At 37.3% G+C, this 20,882-nt stretch overlaps 1 protein-coding gene across 7 annotated transcripts in view; it reads right to left on the reverse strand.

Moving 5' to 3' along the window:
- VPS8 (VPS8 subunit of CORVET complex) overlaps positions 1-20,882 on the reverse strand; it is a 291,235-nt gene that overhangs the window by 230,463 nt on the left and 39,890 nt on the right. For all 7 annotated transcript variants that reach the window (XM_061413733.1, XM_061413742.1, XM_061413725.1 and 4 more), the window contains 10 exons: positions 19,245-19,398; positions 19,087-19,146; positions 17,713-17,820; positions 14,479-14,559; positions 12,010-12,180; positions 4,353-4,427; positions 3,160-3,195; positions 2,187-2,277; positions 1,714-1,760; positions 4-93 (listed from right to left, as the gene is read on the reverse strand). In XM_061413733.1, coding sequence (XP_061269717.1) covers positions 4-93; positions 1,714-1,760; positions 2,187-2,277; positions 3,160-3,195; positions 4,353-4,427; positions 12,010-12,180; positions 14,479-14,559; positions 17,713-17,820; positions 19,087-19,146; positions 19,245-19,398 — 913 coding nt within the window. The remainder of the gene's footprint in view (positions 1-3; positions 94-1,713; positions 1,761-2,186; positions 2,278-3,159; positions 3,196-4,352; positions 4,428-12,009; positions 12,181-14,478; positions 14,560-17,712; positions 17,821-19,086; positions 19,147-19,244; positions 19,399-20,882) is intronic.

Here is a 20,882-nt window from a genome sequence, read left to right on the forward strand (position 1 = left end):
TACCTGAAAATGTTGCTCCATCACTTGGATTTTTCCCTGGTCTGGGCACTTTTTTAGAGCTCGGTCTGCATAATGCAATAGGATTTCTACCATCTGGAAGGAAAACAGTAATTAAAATATGTCTCTAAAGCTTTGTAATACTTAATATATGTCATCTTAATATATATGATCTTAAATAATACAGAATCAGGCTTGGCTATTTTATGAAAAAATACAATTTAAAATTTTAGTGGCTTTATTTCCCCATTTTTTAACCCCAGCCTAATTTCTTTCAGGCTCAGGGTTAGTACCAATTTGTTAATCTTTCCTAATAAATACCTCCAGGTTCCAGATGGCATTAGTGTGAAATAAAAATGAAATAAAATGTTGACGTTTACCTCTTCAGTTATCCTCTACATAGATCTTTCCCTAAAGAACACATACAGGCAATTCTTCCTACCAGAAACTAAGAGAATCATTTATAAGTCTTTGGAATGACCAGTTTCTGTATATGTTTTCTAAATGTTTATACTAATTTGGAATCTAATTTTTACCAATGCATTTGCACAATAAATAGGGGGAGGAATGACAACAGTAAATGAATTCAGGCAAGCCTAGACTAGGAAAACAAAGCTAGTATTAAATATTAACATTAGCCATATTAATGCTAATTAACAGCTTAAAGCTCAACATTCAGAAAACAAAGATCATGGCATCCAGTCCCATCACTTCATGGCAAACAGACATGGAAACAGTGGCAGACTTTATTTTTGGGGGCTCCAAAATCACTGCAGATGGCGACTGCAGCCATGAAATTAAAACACAATTACTCCTTGGAAGAAAAGTTATGACCAACCTAGACAGCATATTGAAAAGCAGAGACATTACTTTGCCAACAAAGATACGTCTAGTCAAGGCTATAGTTTTTCCAGTAGTCATGTATGGATGTCAGAGTCAGACTATAAAGAAAGCTGAGCCCCGAAGAATTGATGCTTTTGACCTGTGGGGTTGGAGAAGACTCTTGAGAGTCCCTTTGACTGCAAGGAGACCTAACCAGTCCATCCTAAAGGAAATCAGTCCTGGGTGTTCATTGGAAGGACTGATATTGAAGCTGAAACTCCAATACTTTGGCCACCTGATGCGAAGAGCTGACTCATTTGAAAAGACCCTGATGCTGGGAAAGATTGAGGGCAGGAGGATAAGGGGACGACAGAGGATGAGATGGTTGGATGGCCATCACCGACTCAATGGACATGAGTTTGGGTAAACTCCAGGAGTTGTTGATGGACAGAACGTGCTGTGGTTCATGGGGTTACAAAGAATCGGACATGACTGAGAGACTGAACTGAACAATAATAATAAACATCAGCCATCTTTGCTACCTCAGGCAATACAAGTATTTGCACATATAGTATTTCTCATTATTACTTATCAGTTTATAACAAATGTCAGCATCCTATGGGCTACAATAAGTTCAGAAACAATCCAGATCCCTGGGTTTTCTTCTTCCTCCTGTCCGCTGTCTTCTGGCTATTTCACTATTTATAATCTTCATTAAAGAGTGAGCAAGGGAAAAAAGAAAAGGCGCTAAGAAGGAATTTACAAAAGCATTCACAGTAACAACCAAGGAATTATCATCTGATTTGCTTTTTTATACACTCTCTTCTTGACTGTAGTCATTTACCTAATCACGTCCAAGATGTACCCCAGTAAAAACCCTATTAAAATACTCACCCGATCTGCAACAATAGCCTTTCGCTTACTGGCATCCCCTGATAACCCTGCAGAGAAGCAAAACCCACATAAATCCGAAGTTAATCCACATCTTCAGGAGTGAAATTGCTCTGGTCTTCTATTGATAACCTATGCTAACAATAGATATAACAAATCTAGGTAACAAAATATTGGGTAATATGCCATAACAGGAACACCTCCCATCAACTGGCCCAGACAGCATGTCAGTGTACTTTCCTTTTGTTCTAACAGTTAAGTTTTCCTTATGAAATGAATTTTAAAAGTGACATTTAAAATTCTATATCCTGTATTTGTCATTAACCTTTTTTCCTGAAAATCTGTAAGGTCTGATAACATCTTGCTTATAAAACACTTGAACACTAAGTCAAAAGTATTCTGTGAATGATTAATATTATTCATTTTCTCTGCTCCAGAAAAGCAGTACCTACTACACCAGTGTTCTGTTGACTTACCTACTACTGCTTTTGCTTTTCCTTCATGGAAAGACCATGCCAGAGCCAAAGCTTCTGTAAGACAGTCTTGTTTCAAGAGGTGATCCACTCTCTAAAATGAATAAATGAGAGAAACCACACCCCTTTGTCTGACCAATCACCAGTAAAAATTCCTATTCTACCTAGTGTCTTTACAGAAGTTGTTGCTTATTAGCTAAAATTATAATAACCATGTGACTATCTTATTTCCAAGGAAAACAATTTCATAAAGCACTGGATAGTACAGTGACTGTATAAGTTGGTATAAGGAGCTACAGCCTAAACCTGAAAAGAGGAAACAGCTAGAATGTTGCTGGAGCAGAAACAGCTAATTGCCACAATATCCATTCAATCCCTCCTCCTTCATAACAAATTCCAAGTTTGTTTGAGATAGCAATAAACCGTTAGACAGCTAAAGGACATTTCTAAGACTCTCCTGTGGCCACTTGGGGCCATGTGACCAACTTCTGGCCAATGATAAGAGGAAGTGTTATTTGGACATTTCTGGATTGTGACCTTAAAAGGTCAGGGCCAGCCTTCTCTTCTGTTCCTCCGTAACAGCTGGAGCTCCGGCAGTTACACTGGAACATAAAATGACCTTGAGACTAGAATCCATACACAAGAAAGGTGACATTTTTTTTTAATATATATATAGGGTAGTATGACAAAGACCATGGAGCTGCCATATTAGCCACAGACTGTGTACCTCCAGACTGCTGTTACTGCTGCTGAAAGATCTTTTATACCACTGGTATTTTGAATTTTCTATATACATAGCCAAACCTTATCAGGGAGTTGGTCAGTTTTATCAAATCAAGTATATGATAGAATGGCTTTGATGTACACTTCTGAAGTTAAAAAGCACAAATCCAAATAATCTTTTTCTGCAAAGTCAAAAAATGCTAAGATGTGTGCAATTCAATAGTGCTAATATATAAAATTACTCTGAACTCACCTCCCTCCAGCTCCTCAGCATCATCACATAAACAGACTAGAAAACAAGAAGGAAATTAGACTTATCATCTCCAAGAGACTTGAGAGACACATTTGTCTCAGTTCTACATCTCATTGTACATCTAAGTAAAAATATTTCATGTTACACTTAAAAGTAAAGGGTCGTTCAAGAGCCCACATTAAAAAGTAAAACAGGGACTTCGCTGGCAGTCCAGTGGTTAACACTCCATGCTTCTACTGCAGGCAGGTTTGCTCCGTAGTTGGGGAACTAAGATCCTACATGCCATGTGACGTGGACAATAAAAAAAAAGAGTACATCAAACATTTAAAAGTGAATAAGTCTATCCAAGGGGTTCATTCCATGGACAAAGAAGGAAAATCCAATCTCCCAACGTGCTAAGCTTTTCCATGCTAAGTTGGTAGACAACAAGCTTTAAAAAACAAAAACAAATTAATAAACAAAAAGTTAAAAAAACAAAAGGGACAAATTGATATACAAAAAGTTCCTATTCTAAGTCAAATATCTCAATGCATTTTATTAATAATATACCCTAAGCTGATCTAGGGCTTCCCAGGTGGTACAGTGGTCAAGAATCCGCCTGCCAAATGCGGATTCAGTTCCTGGGTTGAGAAGATCCCCTAGAGGAGGGAATGGCAACCCCACTCCAGTATTCTTGCCTGGGAAATCCCATGGACATAGGAGCCTGGCGGGCTACAGTCTATGGGGTCGCAAGGAGTTGGACACAATCGAGCGAGTGAACACAAGCTGATCTAAGCTAAAGCACATCTTAATTACATGACAAAAATATATAATAGAGTTATCTTCCTGGTCATGAAAACATAATTGTGAAGGAAGATTGAGAAAGTATACCTCTGAATAAAGAAAATACGCATCCTATTATTAACCAGAACCTAAACAAAGGTAAAAATATAGTATGTCTAAAAGTAGAGGAAATTAATTGGTTGGGCAGTACAGAGAACTATATTCACTATCTTCTAATAACCTATAATAAAACTAAGGGGCAATCTTTTAAAAAATTAGTTAAACATCATGATCATCTAACCCTTCAAAGTTTTCAATTACTGCTGATCAGTATTCACTTTGTAATGTACTGCTGTCTTTACCAGCAACCTCCTTCAGCCCCAACTCTCCTGACACAAACGCACACCAAGTCACAAAGTGGAAGAACTTACTTTTGTTCCCAAATAAAAGATCTGACCACCATAGCTACTTATGGATTGATAGCAAGCCTTCTCTCCAACCAAAGCCTAAAAAAAAAAATTTAAAGGTAAAACACTACATGCATTAGAAGTCTCAAATTTTCAAGAATGTAGAATACAGAGACAATATAGTTTCATCCTGTAAGTGAGGGGGTGGAAAATGTCAGTCCAGTGCCACTCTGTCTGTGGAAGTGGCAGAAAAGACAAAGTGCAAAAAGTAGTTCTCTGCTTGTATATGGTCTTTTTATCTTTCAGAGAAATGCAAAAAACGGAGGAACATGGCAACTTCTAAACCCGAAGAAAAACTTGCAACCTGCCCACTACCGGATGACAGGCAATCACTGCTTCTGTCAAAGAATAGGGCTAATTGAAATGATACCTCCAAGTTCTTTGAAATAAATATCAACAAAAAACGCAAAAGTAAACAGGAAGATGAAGCAGTGCAGTATATGAAAGTCAGCACAGCCCAGCAAATAGAAACAAGACTTACTGCCTGACAAATCTGGGTTGCAAATTTAGGCTCTGTCACCTAGGAGGTGACAGAGTTTAAACAAGTTTCAAAGTTCTGACACTATGTTTTTCCATCTTTGAAAACCATGCAGTTTCTGAGAGGCTTAAATACAGTAGCATTTATAAATCTTCCAAAACAGATGTGGTCAAGAACTGATAACTAGTCATTTTTCTTACGAAATTATAAAAATATATACAAAGGTCGACAGAATAAAATAATGAACCCAATGTATCCAGTAACTAGCTTCATTAATTATAAGCTCAATCTTGTTTCATCTACAATTTCCACTGACTCCTTTATAGCACAGTAATAATTCTGAAATGAATCTCAGATTTGAACATCTCATTTACAAAAATTCAGTTTATGCATAATAAATCCTTTTTAACATAACCATAATTTCCTTGACAGACTTTTAAAAATTAACAATCATTCCTCAATATCAAATATCTGATCAGTGTTTGGATTTCAGATTGCCTCATAAATGTCAAACGTTACTGAGATTTTTATTCTTTGTTTCTACATTTCATTTGTTAAGTCAAGACTCAAATAAGGGCCACACACTGAAGCAGGCTGATACATCTCTTAAGAGTCAGTGTGCCTCTATCTCTCACAGTCCTTTACTTTCCATGAAGTTTATTTGTTGAGGACACTGGAACACTTATTCATGGGAGTTTCCTACTATCTGAATTTTGCAAATGGCATCCCAGTGGAATCTTTTAACATGTTCCTCTGCTTCTATATTTCCTCTAGAAGATCAGAATCAGGGTTTTGCATTTTTTTTTAGTCTGGGTTTCTGGCAGTACCACTTTAAATTTAAGTACAATGTTAGTGCTAGGATTTTTGTAGATGTTCTTTTTAATCAAGCCGAAGAAGCTCCCTTCTACTTCTATTCCTAGTTTGCTAAGAATTTTATCAGAAACGGATACTGAATTTTGTGAAATGCTTTTTCTATGTTTTTTGAGATGGTATTATGACCTTTCTTTTACAATAAACTTAACATAGTGAATTACATTGACTTTTGAATGTTAAACCAGCCGGGTGTGACTTGGATAAATACCATTTGATAACGATTCCGCTTTTCATACATTGCTGATTTACTACTATTTTACAGATTTTTGCTTCTATGCTCAGGAGGTCATCGGTCTGTATTATACTTTATTGCAATGTCTTCAGTTTTATTATCAGAGGTAAGCTGATATCATAAAAAGAATTATGTGCTCCCTTTTCCTCTATTTTTAAAAAGATTTTTATGTAAAATTGATATTTTTTCCTTTATTATAATAGACTTTACTAGTGAAGCTATCTAAGCCTGGATTTTCTTTGCAGGAAATCAAACTAACATACAACCCCTTAGATTTTCATTTCTTCTTGGTCAGCTTTAGTAATCTGTACCTTTCAAAGAATTTTTCCACTTCATCTAAAATTGTTTAATTTTTAGGCATAAAGTTATTTATCTTTTTAATATTTTCAGACTACACAGTGATTTTATCTCTCTCAGTATATTAGTAACTGCACCTTTTTTCTGAATTACTCTCATTAGTGTTTTATCTATTTATCTTTTAAAAAAACAAGTTTTATTTTCTTTGATTTTCTCTACTGTTTGTCCATTTCCTATTTAACTGATTTGTGTTCACTTTTGTTATTTCTTTTTAATATATTTCCAATTTATTTGCTCTTCTCTGTTTCTTTAAGATAGAGACTTAGGTTACAAATTTGAGATTTTTAAAAGTTATTTAAAGCTATAGTGAAAGTAAAAGTCACTCAGTCGTGTCCAACTCTTGGTGACCCCATGGACTATATAGTCCATGGAATTCTCCAGGTCAGAATACTGGAGTGTGTAGCCATTCCCTTCTCCAGGGGATCTTCCCAACCCAGGTATCCAACCCAGGTCTCCCTATTGCAGGCGGATTCTTTACCAACTGAGCCACCAGGGAAGCCCAAGAATACTGGAATGGGTAGCCTATTCCTTCTCCAGGGGATCTTCCTGACCCAGGAATCAACCTGGGTTCTCCTACATTGCAGGTGGATTCTTTACCAGCTGAGCTACCAGGGAAGCCCATTTAAAGCTATAAATTACCCTCAAATTGACTTATAGACTCCAGATTTTTTTTTACATTAATTTACAATGTTGTGTTAGTTTAAGTGTACAGCAAAGTGATTCAGTTATTTTACATATATACATTCTTTTTCAGATTCTTTTCCCTTATAGATTATTATAAAATATTGAATACAGTTCCCTGTGCTATACAGTAGGTCCCTGTTGGTTACCTATTTTAGATATAGTAGTGTGCATATATTAATCCCAAATTCCTAATTATCCCTCCCCGCTCTCTCCTTTGGTAACCATGTTTGTTTTTCTATGTCTATGAGCCTGTTTCTGTTTTTGTAAATAAATTTATTTGCATCTTTTTTTTAATTCCACATATGAGTTATATCATATGATATTGGTCTTTCTCTGGTTTACTTTAGTATGATAATCTCTAGGTACATTTATATTGCTGTATCTGGTATTCTTATAGCTGAGTAATATTCCACTGTGTGTCTGTGTGTGTATATATATACACCACATCTTCTTTATCCATTCATCTATCGATGAACATTTAGGTTGCTTCCATGTACACACAACAGGTCGTAGCTATTGTAAACAGTGCTATGAACATTAGACTGCATGTATCTTTTTGAATGATAGTTTTTTCTGGATATATGTCCAGCAGTGGACTGATGGATCATATGGTAACTCTATTTTTACCATTTTAAGGAACCTCCATATTGTTCTCCATAGTGACTGGACCAATGTACATTTCCACCAACAGTGCAGGAGGGTTCCTTTTTCTCTAACTCTCTCCAGCATTGATTATTTGCAGATGCTTGGATGCTAGCCATTCTGACTGGTGTGAGGTGATACCTCGTGTTGTTTCGATTTGCATTTCTCTAATAATGAGCAATCTTTCATGTACCTATGAGCCATCTGTGTGTCTTCTTTGGAGAAATGTCTTTTTAGATCTTCTGCTTTGTTTTGTGTAAAAATGCTGAGCTGTATGAGCTGTCTAAGACCACAGATTTTTATATGCTGCATTTTCACTTTCATTTAGTTCAAAATATATTATAACTTCCTTTGAGATTTCTTCTTTGACTTATGGGTTATTTATAAAGGTGCTACTTAATTTCCAAATATTTGCATTTTCTCCAGATTTACCCTGATGATTCTTTCAACAATTTACTGTTCTTTGCTTTATGGCCTAGCATATAATTTATTGGATGCTCCATCTGCACTTGAGAAAGTTTGTAACTTACTTTTGCTGGGTGGAATATTCTACAAATATCAGTTATATCAAGTTGGTCAATAATTCTTTTTAAGTCTTCTGTATACCCTTGATGGTTTTCTGTCTGCTTATTCTATTAATTACTAATAAAGGAGTTTTGAATTTTGCAAACTCTAATTGTGGACTTGTCTGTTTCTCCTTTTAGATTTGTTATTATCTCATATATTTTGAAGGTCTGTTATTGGGTGCTTAAGCCTTTAAGATTATTATGACTTCTTGATGAATTAATTTTTTTATCAATTTGAAATTTCTCTTTATCTCTGGCAATATTGCCTACTCAGAAATCTACTTAATCTGATATTAAAATAGCTATTCTTAGTATTTGCACAATATGTCTTTTTCTTTCTTCTTACTTTTAACTTATCTATGACTTTGTATTTAAAAAGAGCTTTTTGTAGACAGCATAGAGTTGGTCCTGCTTTTTTTTTAAATCCAGTATGACAATCCCTGCCTTTCAACTGAAATGTTTAGACATCTTCCATTTTCTATAATTATTGATACAGTTGGATTTAGATTATTTTATTGTTTTCCACCTGTACTACCTCTTCTTTTTTTATGCTTCATTGAATATTTTTTAACATCCATTTTTTTGCTACTATTGACTTATAAAGGGATACTTTTTCAGTGACTACTCTAGTGTTTATAATATGCAGCTTTAACTAATCTCAGTCTACATTTACATAATATACAATTTGATGTATAATGTTAAGAACTTTACAGTACTATACTTCCTTCTCCCCACTCCCTGCTATGTACTATTTCCGTCATCCTATTACTTCTACATAGCATTAAGTATGTACCACAAAATACCATTACTTTTGTTTTAAACAGTCAACTTCTTTTGTTAAATGACAATATTAAGGTTTACATACCATAAAATTCACTCATTAAGTATACAATAACATTTTGGTAAATGTACAGTTGTTCAACCATCGCCAAAATCCAATTTCAGAATATTTCCATCACTCCACAAAGATAACTTTTACCCACTTCCAGTCAATTCTCATTCCCACTCTTAGTTCCAGTTCTATTAATCTAATCTGTCTCTATAAATTTACCTTTCCTGGACATTTCATATAAACAGAATCAAACAATACATGGTCTTTCCATATGGCTTCTTTCACTTAACACAGTATTTCTGGGGTTCATCCATGTTGTAACATGTGTCAATAGTTCATTTTTTAAATTGAGGAATAGCATTCTACTACATGGACATGCCACATTTTGCTTATCCATTTATCAGCTGATGGACATTTTGACTGTTTTGACTTTTTAGCTATTATGAATAATACTGCTATGAACATCTGTGTACAAGTGTTTTTGTGGCAATACGGCTTCATTCCTCTTGAGTAGCTAGCTAGGAATAGAACTGCTCTATCACATGGAATCTTTAATATTTTGAGGAACTGCCAAAATGTTTTCTACAGTGACTGCACTATGTCCAACAAGCAAAATATGAATGTTCCAATTTTTCTGCATTGTAGTCAACAGTTGTTATTGTCTCTTTTTGATTACAGCTATCCTGGGAGGCATGAAGTGGTAACTCATTGTGATTCTGATTTGCATTTCCATAATGATTAATGATGTTGAATATCCTGTCATCTGCTTTTTGGCCATTTGGTGTATCTTCTCTGGAGACTACTGCAGATTATGGCAGATGAGAAATCTGCTCTTACACTTATTGCTGATCCTCTGCATTTAATGTGTCTTTTTCCTCTGCCTGCTCTAATATTTCCTCTTTCCAATTCATTTGAATCAATCTGTTCATTTTACTTGTGTTTGGGTTCACTGAGCTTCTTGAAATTCTGAGTTTATTGTTTTGGAAAGTTTTTGACCATTATTTCTTCTAATTTTTTCTCTCCTCTCCTTCAGAGATTTCTACTACACATTAGGCTACTTCATGCTACCTCACTGGTCACTAACACTTTTTTTTTTTCTTAATTTTTTTTCTGTTTCATTTTGGATAGATTCTATTGTTCTATTTTCAAGTTCACTAATATCTTGAAAATGACTGTTTTTGTTTTTTGTTTTTTTTCCTTGATTTTTCTTTTTCCCCAGACAGGAGAGCAAATCCAGTCCCCACTATTCCATCATGGCTGAAAGCACAAGTTCAAAGTCTATCAGTGTTTTTAATAATCACTCAGACTGCCACCACCACCACTATGCCACAGTTGCCAGGAGTCAGGGAGAGCTGATTTGGGGGCTTCCCTGGTGGCTAAGACGGAAAAGAATCTGCTTTCCATGTGGGAGACCCAGGTTTGATCCCTGGGTCAGGAAGATCCCCTGGAGAAGGAAATGGCTACCCACTCCAGTATTCTTGCCAGGGAAATTCCACAGACAGAGGAGCCTGGTAGGCTACAGTCCATGAGGTCACAAAGAGTCAGATGACCGAGTGCCTGACACTTTTACACTTCCAGACAAAAGAAACTAAGTGTGGGACAATAATTATTCTTAACCTAGTGAATTCTATTGAATTACCATTTCTTCTTCTGGATTTTCCTAGTTTCTAAATTCTGAAAATACTGGAAGACTCTTCCACATATATTTATGCTCTGAAGTTCTAATATCTCAGGGAGATTTGAGCAATGGCTAGATACTATGCTGGAGACACTCATAAATAAGACCTTCACTACTATTTTTTTCCAAGAAATTATACAGAGAAGCTCCACAAGAGTCTAAATTTCCTGCTTAAATATTACTGACTTAGGAAACATGAGATGACAATTTCAAGTAATTTAACTATAAACTACATATGTAAATGGGCTTCCCTGGTGCCACTAGTGGTTAAGAGTGAAGTGAAAGTTGCTTCATCCTGTCCAACTCTTTGTGATCCCATGGACTATACAGTCCATGGAATTCTCTAGGCCAGAATACTAGAGTGGGTAGCTTTTCCCTTCTTCAGGGGATCTTCCCAACCCAGGGATTGAACCCAGGTATTCTGCATTGCAGGTGGATTCTTTATCAGCTGAGCCACAGGGGAAGCCCAAGAATACTGAAGTGGGTAACCTATCCCATCTCCAGTGGATCTTCCCGACCCAGGAATCGAACTGGACCCCCCTGCCAATGCAGGAAACATAAGAGATGTGGGTTGGGAAGATCCCCTGGAGGAGGGCATGGCAACCCACTTCAGTATTCTTGCCTGGACAATCCCAGGGACAGAGGAGCCTGGCGGGCTACAATCCATAGGGTCGGAAAGACTTGGCACACACACCTGTATAAACTGCTAAATGCCATTGTCATTGCTTAAAATATAGTAAAATTAATACTAAAATAACTTTTAGGTCTTCCTTATCTGCAGACTCCTACATTTCATCTATCTCCCATTCCTAAAGAATTTTTCTCTCAAAGCTCTCTTTGCCTTTCAATGACCAGAGTCTTCATACCTGTTCAAGTCTTTAGCAATTATCCATATACTTCCAAAGCCTTACAAGCTACTTGTCTCTGTAGTCTTTAGTTCCTTAAATCTATCAGGCTTGTTGTCACCATATAAAACTTTCTAAAATATCTTGCTTTTACAATTTCTCTCTTATGAACTTTAAATTTCACTTCATTATTTTTAGTACAAAAGTTAAAATTCTTTGGTATTAGTCACATTTCTGAATAGAAGATAACAGGAATTATTGTTTTAATTCACATTCTTGAATACTTACAAATAAATTCACATCCACTTTAACCTAGTTAGTGGTTTTCAAAGAAACATCAAGACATAAAGATAACTCCTCAGAATTCTTAAAATAAAGCAACAACAAAATATCAAGTTTATCAAAACAATACTAAAATAATGGATTCCCCTTACCAGTGCCTGGCTCACGTTTCCTCCAGTGGCTAGTGATTTGAAATGGCTGCTATTATAGACCAACTGAACTTCTGAGATCTCCACTGTTTCCAGTTCCTCCTGAGTTTGCCGATCAATCACATGCAACTTCTCTACACTGTCCAAGAGCACAACTGTGCGTGAGTTTATCCACTGTAATTCAAGCACACAGAAACACAAGAGTGAGGCCCATCCCACATCATCATCCAGGACGAGAAGAAAGCTTGGCCACTCAGTTAAATGACGTTGAGGACCTTAACCATTTAATCAATCAGGTGATGACAACACAATCACAGCAAGAACTACTCAGTACCAGCCCAAAGAACAGCAGGTACACAGCATACAGTTCTGATGGTATTAAAGTGATTCATAATGTAAAAGAAGGCTAACTAAGAGCCTTAATAGATATTATCAGATAAACTGTTTTTTATCAAAATTTTTTAAAGGTAGTACATTGACACAATAACTTAAAAGTGACCAACTTTGCATTTCCAGTGTTTCTGACATTAATCAAACAAAATGGCGAACCCTCATAAACCTAGCTGGTCAAAGAATGATCATTAGCATTTAAGTATTACATATTTTAAAATGGAAACTATTTTAAAAATATATATTTCCTTCACCTACAAATTATGGCAGAGTTCTTTGCTCTATTTCTGTATATAGTCTGAATATTTGTTAATAAGTACTATTACAATTTTTAAAGTAATAATAATGTTAAAATCTGCTAAAGGATGTCATTTTGATTAAATTTCTTGGGTTATATATAAAATTTATTATCAAAATATTTTTTGAAAATTCTCAATTCCTCCCCAAGAAATAAGTGAAGTCTTAAAATCTGCACAATTAGAATTCTAAATTAGCCAGAACAAAGTATTTCCCCTACACTTTCTCTGATATTAGTTTTGGTTTATTTATATGATCTCTTCCCATCTCAGAAATTATTTGCATAATCAAATAACAATCAAAAACAATCAAGTTGAAAATGGATCAATTTTTCTATTTTAACTATGCTACATGTATATATACTTTATCAGTGTAGTGGCTGCCATAAGGGAAGGGTTTGGTTTTTCAAAAAAACATTGTCTCTCAGAAAACAGAGTTTGACACTCAAACCCTTTACAAAGAACTTTTGTAATGTGCTCTCTTGATTACTTTGAGAAACAAAGTACCATTCAGAAAGACACATTATTTAGTCTTCTACAAACTTAGTGCTAGCTTTTACAGGCTTTCAAAGGTCACCTGGTTAAGAGAAAGAATGACCAAGAATGTTAGCATGTTTAGCAATTATTCTTGGGATTAGACTCTCACTATTTTAATTGTTGACATGTTGTAAACAAGCCTTTTAAAGGTAACTTACAAAGCAATGTGGTTAGGGGTCACATCATAAATATGTCACAGGACAAATGAAAAACACCCACTGTCCTACTATTAGAATGGCTACTTGTGGTTGGGAAATTTTTTCCAGGGACAGAATCATACGCAGATGTTTAGAGATGTACCTCAAACATCTTAAATGCAAGTGACGATGATGAATTCTAGACAAATATGTCAGACAGTTCCACAAGGGATTCTGGTAATGACAAAACACTGAAGTCTAATACACATGGGAAGAGGTTGAACAAAATTATTTCATGAAATGTATATGGGAAACCAGTGTTATTTCTAAATCAAGTTTGTAAGATTTAAAAAGCAATGTGCAACTAAATTAATAAATCATCTATTTTAAAAATTGGTATGAAAGGAAATCATCTTTTTTTTTAAAACCCAAAGGTTGCTTAGGACCGAAATGCATGGTAGAGAGAGAACTCTGCAAAGTTTTTAGCCACAAGAAAATAGTATCTCCTGAACCAATAAGGACATACTCAGAAGTACCAAAATGTGTTTACAAAGAAAGCCTGGCAATGATCCTGAAGAAATTATTCTGATCTACCCTTTGAGCTATTCAAGATATTAAAGAAAACTTTTGGTGATCTTGCCAGTGTTCAGCAGGCTGAAGGACAATAAAAATAATATGTGGCATCACACCAATGTCAAGACTTTTTTCAGTACAAGCAGGACTTCACTTCTGTCCACATTTTATATGATCCTAAAGGTCATGGTACTCTTGCCTGGAAAATCCCATGGACAGAGGAGCCTGGTAGGCTGCAGTCCATGGGGTCGCTAAGAGTTGGACATGACTGAGTGACTTCACTTTCACTTTTCACTTTCATGCACTGGAGGAGGAAATGGCAACCCACTCCAGTGTTCTTGCCTGGAGAATCCCAGGGACAGTGGGGCCTGGTGGGCTGCCATCTATGGGGTTGCAGAGTCGGACACGACTGAAGCAACTTAGCAGCAGCAGCAGCAAAGATCATGGTTTATGGCAAAAATCCTGGGAGCCTTAACATAACATGGACTCAAAACAATTACATAAAGTAAATGGGGGTATTTCGTTTCAATAATACTCACAGTAAAGTTGATGAGGTCATAGTATAGGTGAAGATGCTTTTGCTTAGTAACATGTATCGCTCCAGATTCATCTCTCTTAACCTGATGATGAAATAAAAACAACCTGAATATCAGCTACTGTTTGAGACACTTTAAAAGTTTCTCACCAGTCAATCCACCTAGAACATGATTTCCATTCAGAATATGGGTAAAACAAATACTGATAACTAAAGTAACTATTAAACAAATGAAATAAATCACTCACAAGTGTATGTAGTATATCTGGTATAATCCATGGTATACCTGGTCAGTGGTCAAGCTGTCTGTTTAGGCATACCATTGTTTTAAATGCACTTCACTTTATTGTGCTTCCAGATATTGTGTGTTTTACAAACTGTGGCAGCCTTGCATCAATCTATTGACACCATTTTTCCAACAACATTTGCTCACTTGCTTCCTGTCTCTGTGTCACATTTTGGTAATTTTTGCAGTAGTTCAAACTTTTTCAGTATTATTTGTTATAGTAATCCGTGATTAGTGATCTTTGATGTTACTATTGTAATTGTTTTGGCTTTTTCTAAGCAATGAGGTATTTTTTTTTTTTTTTCCAACAAGGTAATGATTGAAATCTAAGACTAATCTCTCAAGTTATGAATTTTGGTTCTATTGGTAAATCAGAAGCTTCTGGCTGAAGTATTTTTTAATTAAGGTATGTACACTGCTTTTTTTCAGAGATAATAACACACTTAAAAGACTACAATATAGTGCAAACATAACTTTTCTATGCCCTGGGAAACCAATCAACTTATGTAACTCACTGCACTGCAGTATTTGCTTTATTGCAGTGGTCTGAAACAGAAACCAATAATATCCCCAGGGTATGCATGTACTGGCAAATGTAATATTCACTCTGTTATACTCAGAACAAACTAACTTCATCACATCAATAACTGTATTTAGCCAGAGTTAAAGCATAAAATAGGGTTAGTGGCACGGTGTAAAAAAAAGTAAAACAAAAGTACATTAAAAGGAAAATAAGGTGCTGCAGTTACCAAAACTAGGCTTTTCTGAAATATGATACCGTTGCTGCTGCTAAGTCGCTTCAGTCGTGTGCGACTCTGTGCGACCCCATAGACGGCAGGCCAGCAGGCTCCCCCGTCCCTGGGATTCTCCAGGCAAGAACACTGGAGTGGGCTGCCATTTCCTTCTCCAATGCATGAACTAGTATAGCTCAAACAGCCCGAAATTTCCCAGAACTTCAAGTATTACTATTTTATTTATATATGCATATGTATACACTCTATAATCTTCATCTGTCCTTATCATTTGTTCTATTTCTGCTCCAAGGCGACAGAGCACTGAAGAAGACAGACACAATATAGTGACCTGCCTGAAATAGAACAGGACATCATCAATTCCAGACACTGAGGCAAAAGACTAGTTAGGAAGCTATTTCAGAGCCTGGGTTAGAAATGCCTGTGGTTTAGGCTAGGGAAGCAGCAAGAGGTGAGACAAAAAAGGAAGTAAATTAGAGTCAGCAGAATGTGTGATGGAGCAGGAATAGAGAGAAAAATGCAACTAAAAGACAACTCCTATATCTCAGGCTGGAGAAACTAGGTGGACAGTGATATTGAGGCACTGAGCTACGAAACTCAAGAAGAGATTCCACATTCTTATCTCTGTGTCTTCAGTTCAGCTTATTTTCCCCAATATGTATATCCACCCCTCCTGTAGTATTTGCCCTGTACCCTTCATAAAGTCTTCCACAGCCTCTGTAATCCATACAAATCTCTTAATACTCTGAACTTACATCAAGTTTTAAATTCTCATCACATAGTAGAGTCCTTAAACTGTCCTCACTAGTAGCAGGGAACATACTGGTTTTGCCTTTCAAACCATATTTTAACCTATTTTAAAGAAGAAATTAAGTTTTATACGTCCTCCAATTGCCTCGTGTCCACTATAATGTAAAGGACATAGTAGGTGCTCAATGATACTTGCTTTCTAATAAACACACTACATGTAGGTAGGTAAGCCATTAATGAACTGGACATGGACAACAGAGTGGTTCCAAATAGGAAAACGAGTTCGTCAAGGCTGTATATTGTCACCCTGTTTATTTAACTTATATGCAGAGTACATCATGAGAAATGCTGGGCTGGAAGAAGCACAAGCTGGAATCAGGATTGCTGGGAGAAATATCAATAACCTCAGATATGCAGATGACATCACCCTTATGGCAGAAAGTGAAGAGGAACTCAAAAGCCTCTTGATGAAAGTGAAAGTGGAGAGTGAAAAAGTTGGCTTAAAGCTCAACATTCAGAAAACGAAGATCATGGCATCTGGTCCCACCACTTCATGGGAAATAGATGGGGAAACAGTGGAAACAGTGTCAGACTTTATTTTTCTGGGCTCCAAAATCACTACAGATGGTGACTGCAGCCATGAAATTAAAAGGCGCTTACTCCTTGGAAGCAAAGTTATGACCAACCTAGACAGCATATTCAAAACCAGAGACATTACTTTGCCAACAAAGGTCTGTCTAGTCAAGGCTATGGTTTTTCCTGTGGTCATGTATGGATGTGAGAATTGAACTGTGAAGAAGGCTGAGAGCTGAAGAATTGATGCTTTTGAACTGTGGTGTTGGAGAACACTCTTGAGAGTCCCTTGGACTGCAAGGAGATCCAACCAGTCCATTCTGAAGGAGATCAGCCCTGGGATTTCTTTGGAAGGAATGATGCTGAAGCTGAAACTCCAGTACTTTGGCCACCTCATGTGAAGAGTTGACTCATTGGAAAAGACTCTGATGCTGGGAGGGATTGTGGGCAGGAGGAGAAGGGGACGACAGAGGATGAGATGGCTGGATGGCATCACTGACTCGATGGACATGAGTCTAAGTGAACTCCGGGAGTTGGTGATGGACAGGGAGGCCTGGCGTGCTGCGATTCATGGGGTCGCAAAGAGTCGGACACAACTGAGCGACTGATCTGATCTGATGTACATTCAAATATTTACACATACACATAAACCATTGTTAGTCAAAGGAGATGGAAATAAAAAATACACCATGAGGAGGCATGGAGCTGAGGGTTTTCCATGTTAATCACTAAAGCCTCAAAAATTAAATAGGTCACTCTCTTTCCAAAGAATTACAATAGTATATTTCTTTGAAACAATATTAAATTACTGGTGAATCAGAATGATAACCTATGACAAAGGACATCAGCACAGATGTAGCATCATATTAGGACTTACCAGGAGAAAATGAACAACATCTCCTCTGCAGAAGGCTAGCATGGGATTCACGTAATTATGCACTGCCACGAAGTGCCAGGCCAGCAATGGAACGCTGGAAGGATCCATCTGGGTAAGAAGGAAAAAAAAAAAATCATTGTTAACACAAGAAGAATAAAGAGAAAACTCTGGTTTAATACAGCAATGGACTGGTGTTCCTTGATAAAAACTCCTCCTAATTTCTCATTAAAATTCCAGAGGAGTAGAGACTGATTAGGAACCGTCAAGAGGGAACCTTCTTTGTGGACAGAAATGTTCCACATCTTGACAGAAGTTTGGGTTACCTAAGTATCTATATTTGGCAAAGTTTAGCAAATGTACACTCAAGATCTGTGTGTTTTGTTGTATATAAATTTTTCTACCAAAGGAAAGACTTTGACTACTGAACTGTACTTAATCATACACATGTTGAATATTTAGGGGGAAAAAAAAGAGTACTAATTTCTGCAATTTACTTGGAAGCACATTAAAAAAAAACAATTTGATGAGTGAATGACAATAAACAGGTATATAATGAAGTATACAATAAAATACTAATGGTACAGTTTTACAATGGTAGGTATATAGATGTTTAATGTAAAATCCTTTCAACTTCTCTATTTATTTGAAAATGTTCATAATAAAATATTGGGGGAAAAATCGACAAAAACAAAGATGCAAACACATACCATGATAAGTCTCAATTAGCCAGTGAAGGTCACCTAAGTACAATTAACGGTAACCTGAGCAGGCTCTACCATCTGAAAGGGCAGGGCTGCTTCCCCTGGGGCCCAGAGATAGAGTGAATAAGAAAGCTGAAGACTGAGCTCCCTCCTTACAGGGCCTACTTTCTGGACTAGTCTTGGTTCTACACCGTCATTCTCCATCCCATCCCATCCATGCCTCTCCTTACATATTCACTGGAAGAAAACATCACTTTGAAAGCATCCAAGCAGGAAGGAAAACAGATACCAAGGTGTGCACAATACATTGCAAGAAGCATCCACCAAAATGAAATATCACAGGCAGAAGAAACCCCGGAGAGAATACGTGAGAGCAATTCTCACTATACTACGGTGGGGTGCTCTCTATCAGTAGTTCAATATCAAAGCAGCAGCTGTTCATGAGAGAAAACTTAACAGACTAAAGGTAGGGAAGTATAGACCTTGTGATCCCCAGGACACTGCTCTGGTCGCCAGCTGACACTGTTTTGGTCACATCAAGGTAAGCAGCCAGAGAGCTAATTTCCATTCTATCTAGCTTTCTGACAGCCTCAGAGAATTCGCCACTCGTGAGTCATCTTCCCCGACCTCCCAACATGGTCTTTTTGCCCATAAGATGGAGAGGCTTACTCACCCGTCCATAAGGAAAAGTCATCCACACTTTCAAGGATGGCTTCAATCCAATGACCAGTATCTTTAGGGAGAAAAAATACATTTTCACTATTTACCCTGCAATTTTCAGATTTTTGGTATTCAAAGTCTCTTAAGTTATGAGCTTCATCTTCTAAATACCTTTGTTAAGGATGCCATGGCCAATAAGGAAAATTGTGTGATGGGATGATCTTTCAACTCGGGCTTAGAGTGGAGAGGTTCAATACAGCAAACTTCACCCTTGGAACCGCTAAACAGGCATCGAGATTCACAAGTTCTCACTCCCATCACTCTCCTGAAAATGTAACCCAAAATGCAGAATCAACTTAGCAATGATCCAAGGCACTACATCTCTACAGCAGATGACTACAAAAGCCTCCTGACCCCTACTCCTGCCCCCAACAATCCAAACTCCACATGACATCAGCATGTCCTTTTCAACATAGGGTCAGATTTACCACCTTCTCCTATGGCTTCTCCCTCTCCAATGGCTTACCACTGTACACAAAATCAAATCGACTCTTGCCAGGTTTAAAACGTCCTATATCATTTATGTGATCTGTCTCCTGCCTTCACTCCTCTCCCACTGCTACTGCTCCTGATAAACACGTGCTCCAGCCACACTGGCCTTCTGTCCGCTGCTCCAGCAGGCCACAATGTGCCCACCTCAAAGTTTTTGTGCTTGAATATCCCTCTGCCTGGAACACTTCTTCCAGGTCTTTTCATTTGCTGACCAGATTATCGTTCAGGTTTTTGTTTAAATGTCGCCTTCAGAGAGAAGCCTTCCTGAATGATTCTCAAATGCACTCCAGAATACTGACCTGTCTTATTTTCTTCATAGCACTCATACCTAAAGTTATTTATGTGTTGGTTTATTGACTGTCTCCCTACCCCCACCCCAACTAGAACGTAAGTTCTACTAGAGTAGCAACCTTGACCGGTTCACAGCCATAACTCTGGTATCTAGGCAACGCCTACACATAAGCGATAGCCAATAAACATCAGCTGAATACATCGACAGTACTGCAGTAGGTGCTGAGAGAGGGCATCAGAGGCCAGACAGAGAGAAACCACAATCACAGAAAACTAACCAATCTAATGATATGGACCACAGTCTAATCAAACTCAATAAAACTGAGGCATGCCATGTAGGGCCACCCAAGACAGGCAGGTCATGGTGGAGAGTTCTAACAAAATGTAGTCCACTGGAGAAGGGAATGGCAAACCACTTCAGTATTCTTACCTTGAGAACACCATGAACAGTATAAAAAGGCAAAAAGACAGGACAATGAAAGATGAACTCCCCATGCTACTGGCGATCAGTGGAGAAATAACTCCAAAAGAATGAAGAGACAGAGCCAAAGCAAAAACAACACCAAGTTGTGGATGTGACTGGTGATGGAACCCGTAAGGTCCAATGTTGTAAAGAACAATATTGCATAGGAACCTGGAATGTTAGGTCCATGAATCAAGGCAAATTGGAAGTGGTCAAACAGGAGATGGTAAGAATGAATGTCAACATTTTAGGAAATCAGCAAACTAAAATGGACTGGAATGGGTGAATTTAACTCAGATGACCATCATATCTACTACTGTGGGCAAAAATCCCTTAGAAGAAATGGGAGTAGCCATTATAGTCAACAAGAGAGTCCGAAATGCAGTCAGATCAGATCAGATCAGTCGCTCAGTCGTGTCCGACTCTTTGCGACCCCATGAAATGCAGTACTTGGGTGCAATCTCAAAAACGACAGAATGATCTCTGTTCGCTTCCAAGACAAA

The sequence above is a fragment of the Bos javanicus genome, chromosome 1 (assembly GCF_032452875.1).
Source record: "Bos javanicus breed banteng chromosome 1, ARS-OSU_banteng_1.0, whole genome shotgun sequence".
Taxonomy (NCBI): Eukaryota; Metazoa; Chordata; class Mammalia; order Artiodactyla; family Bovidae; genus Bos; species Bos javanicus.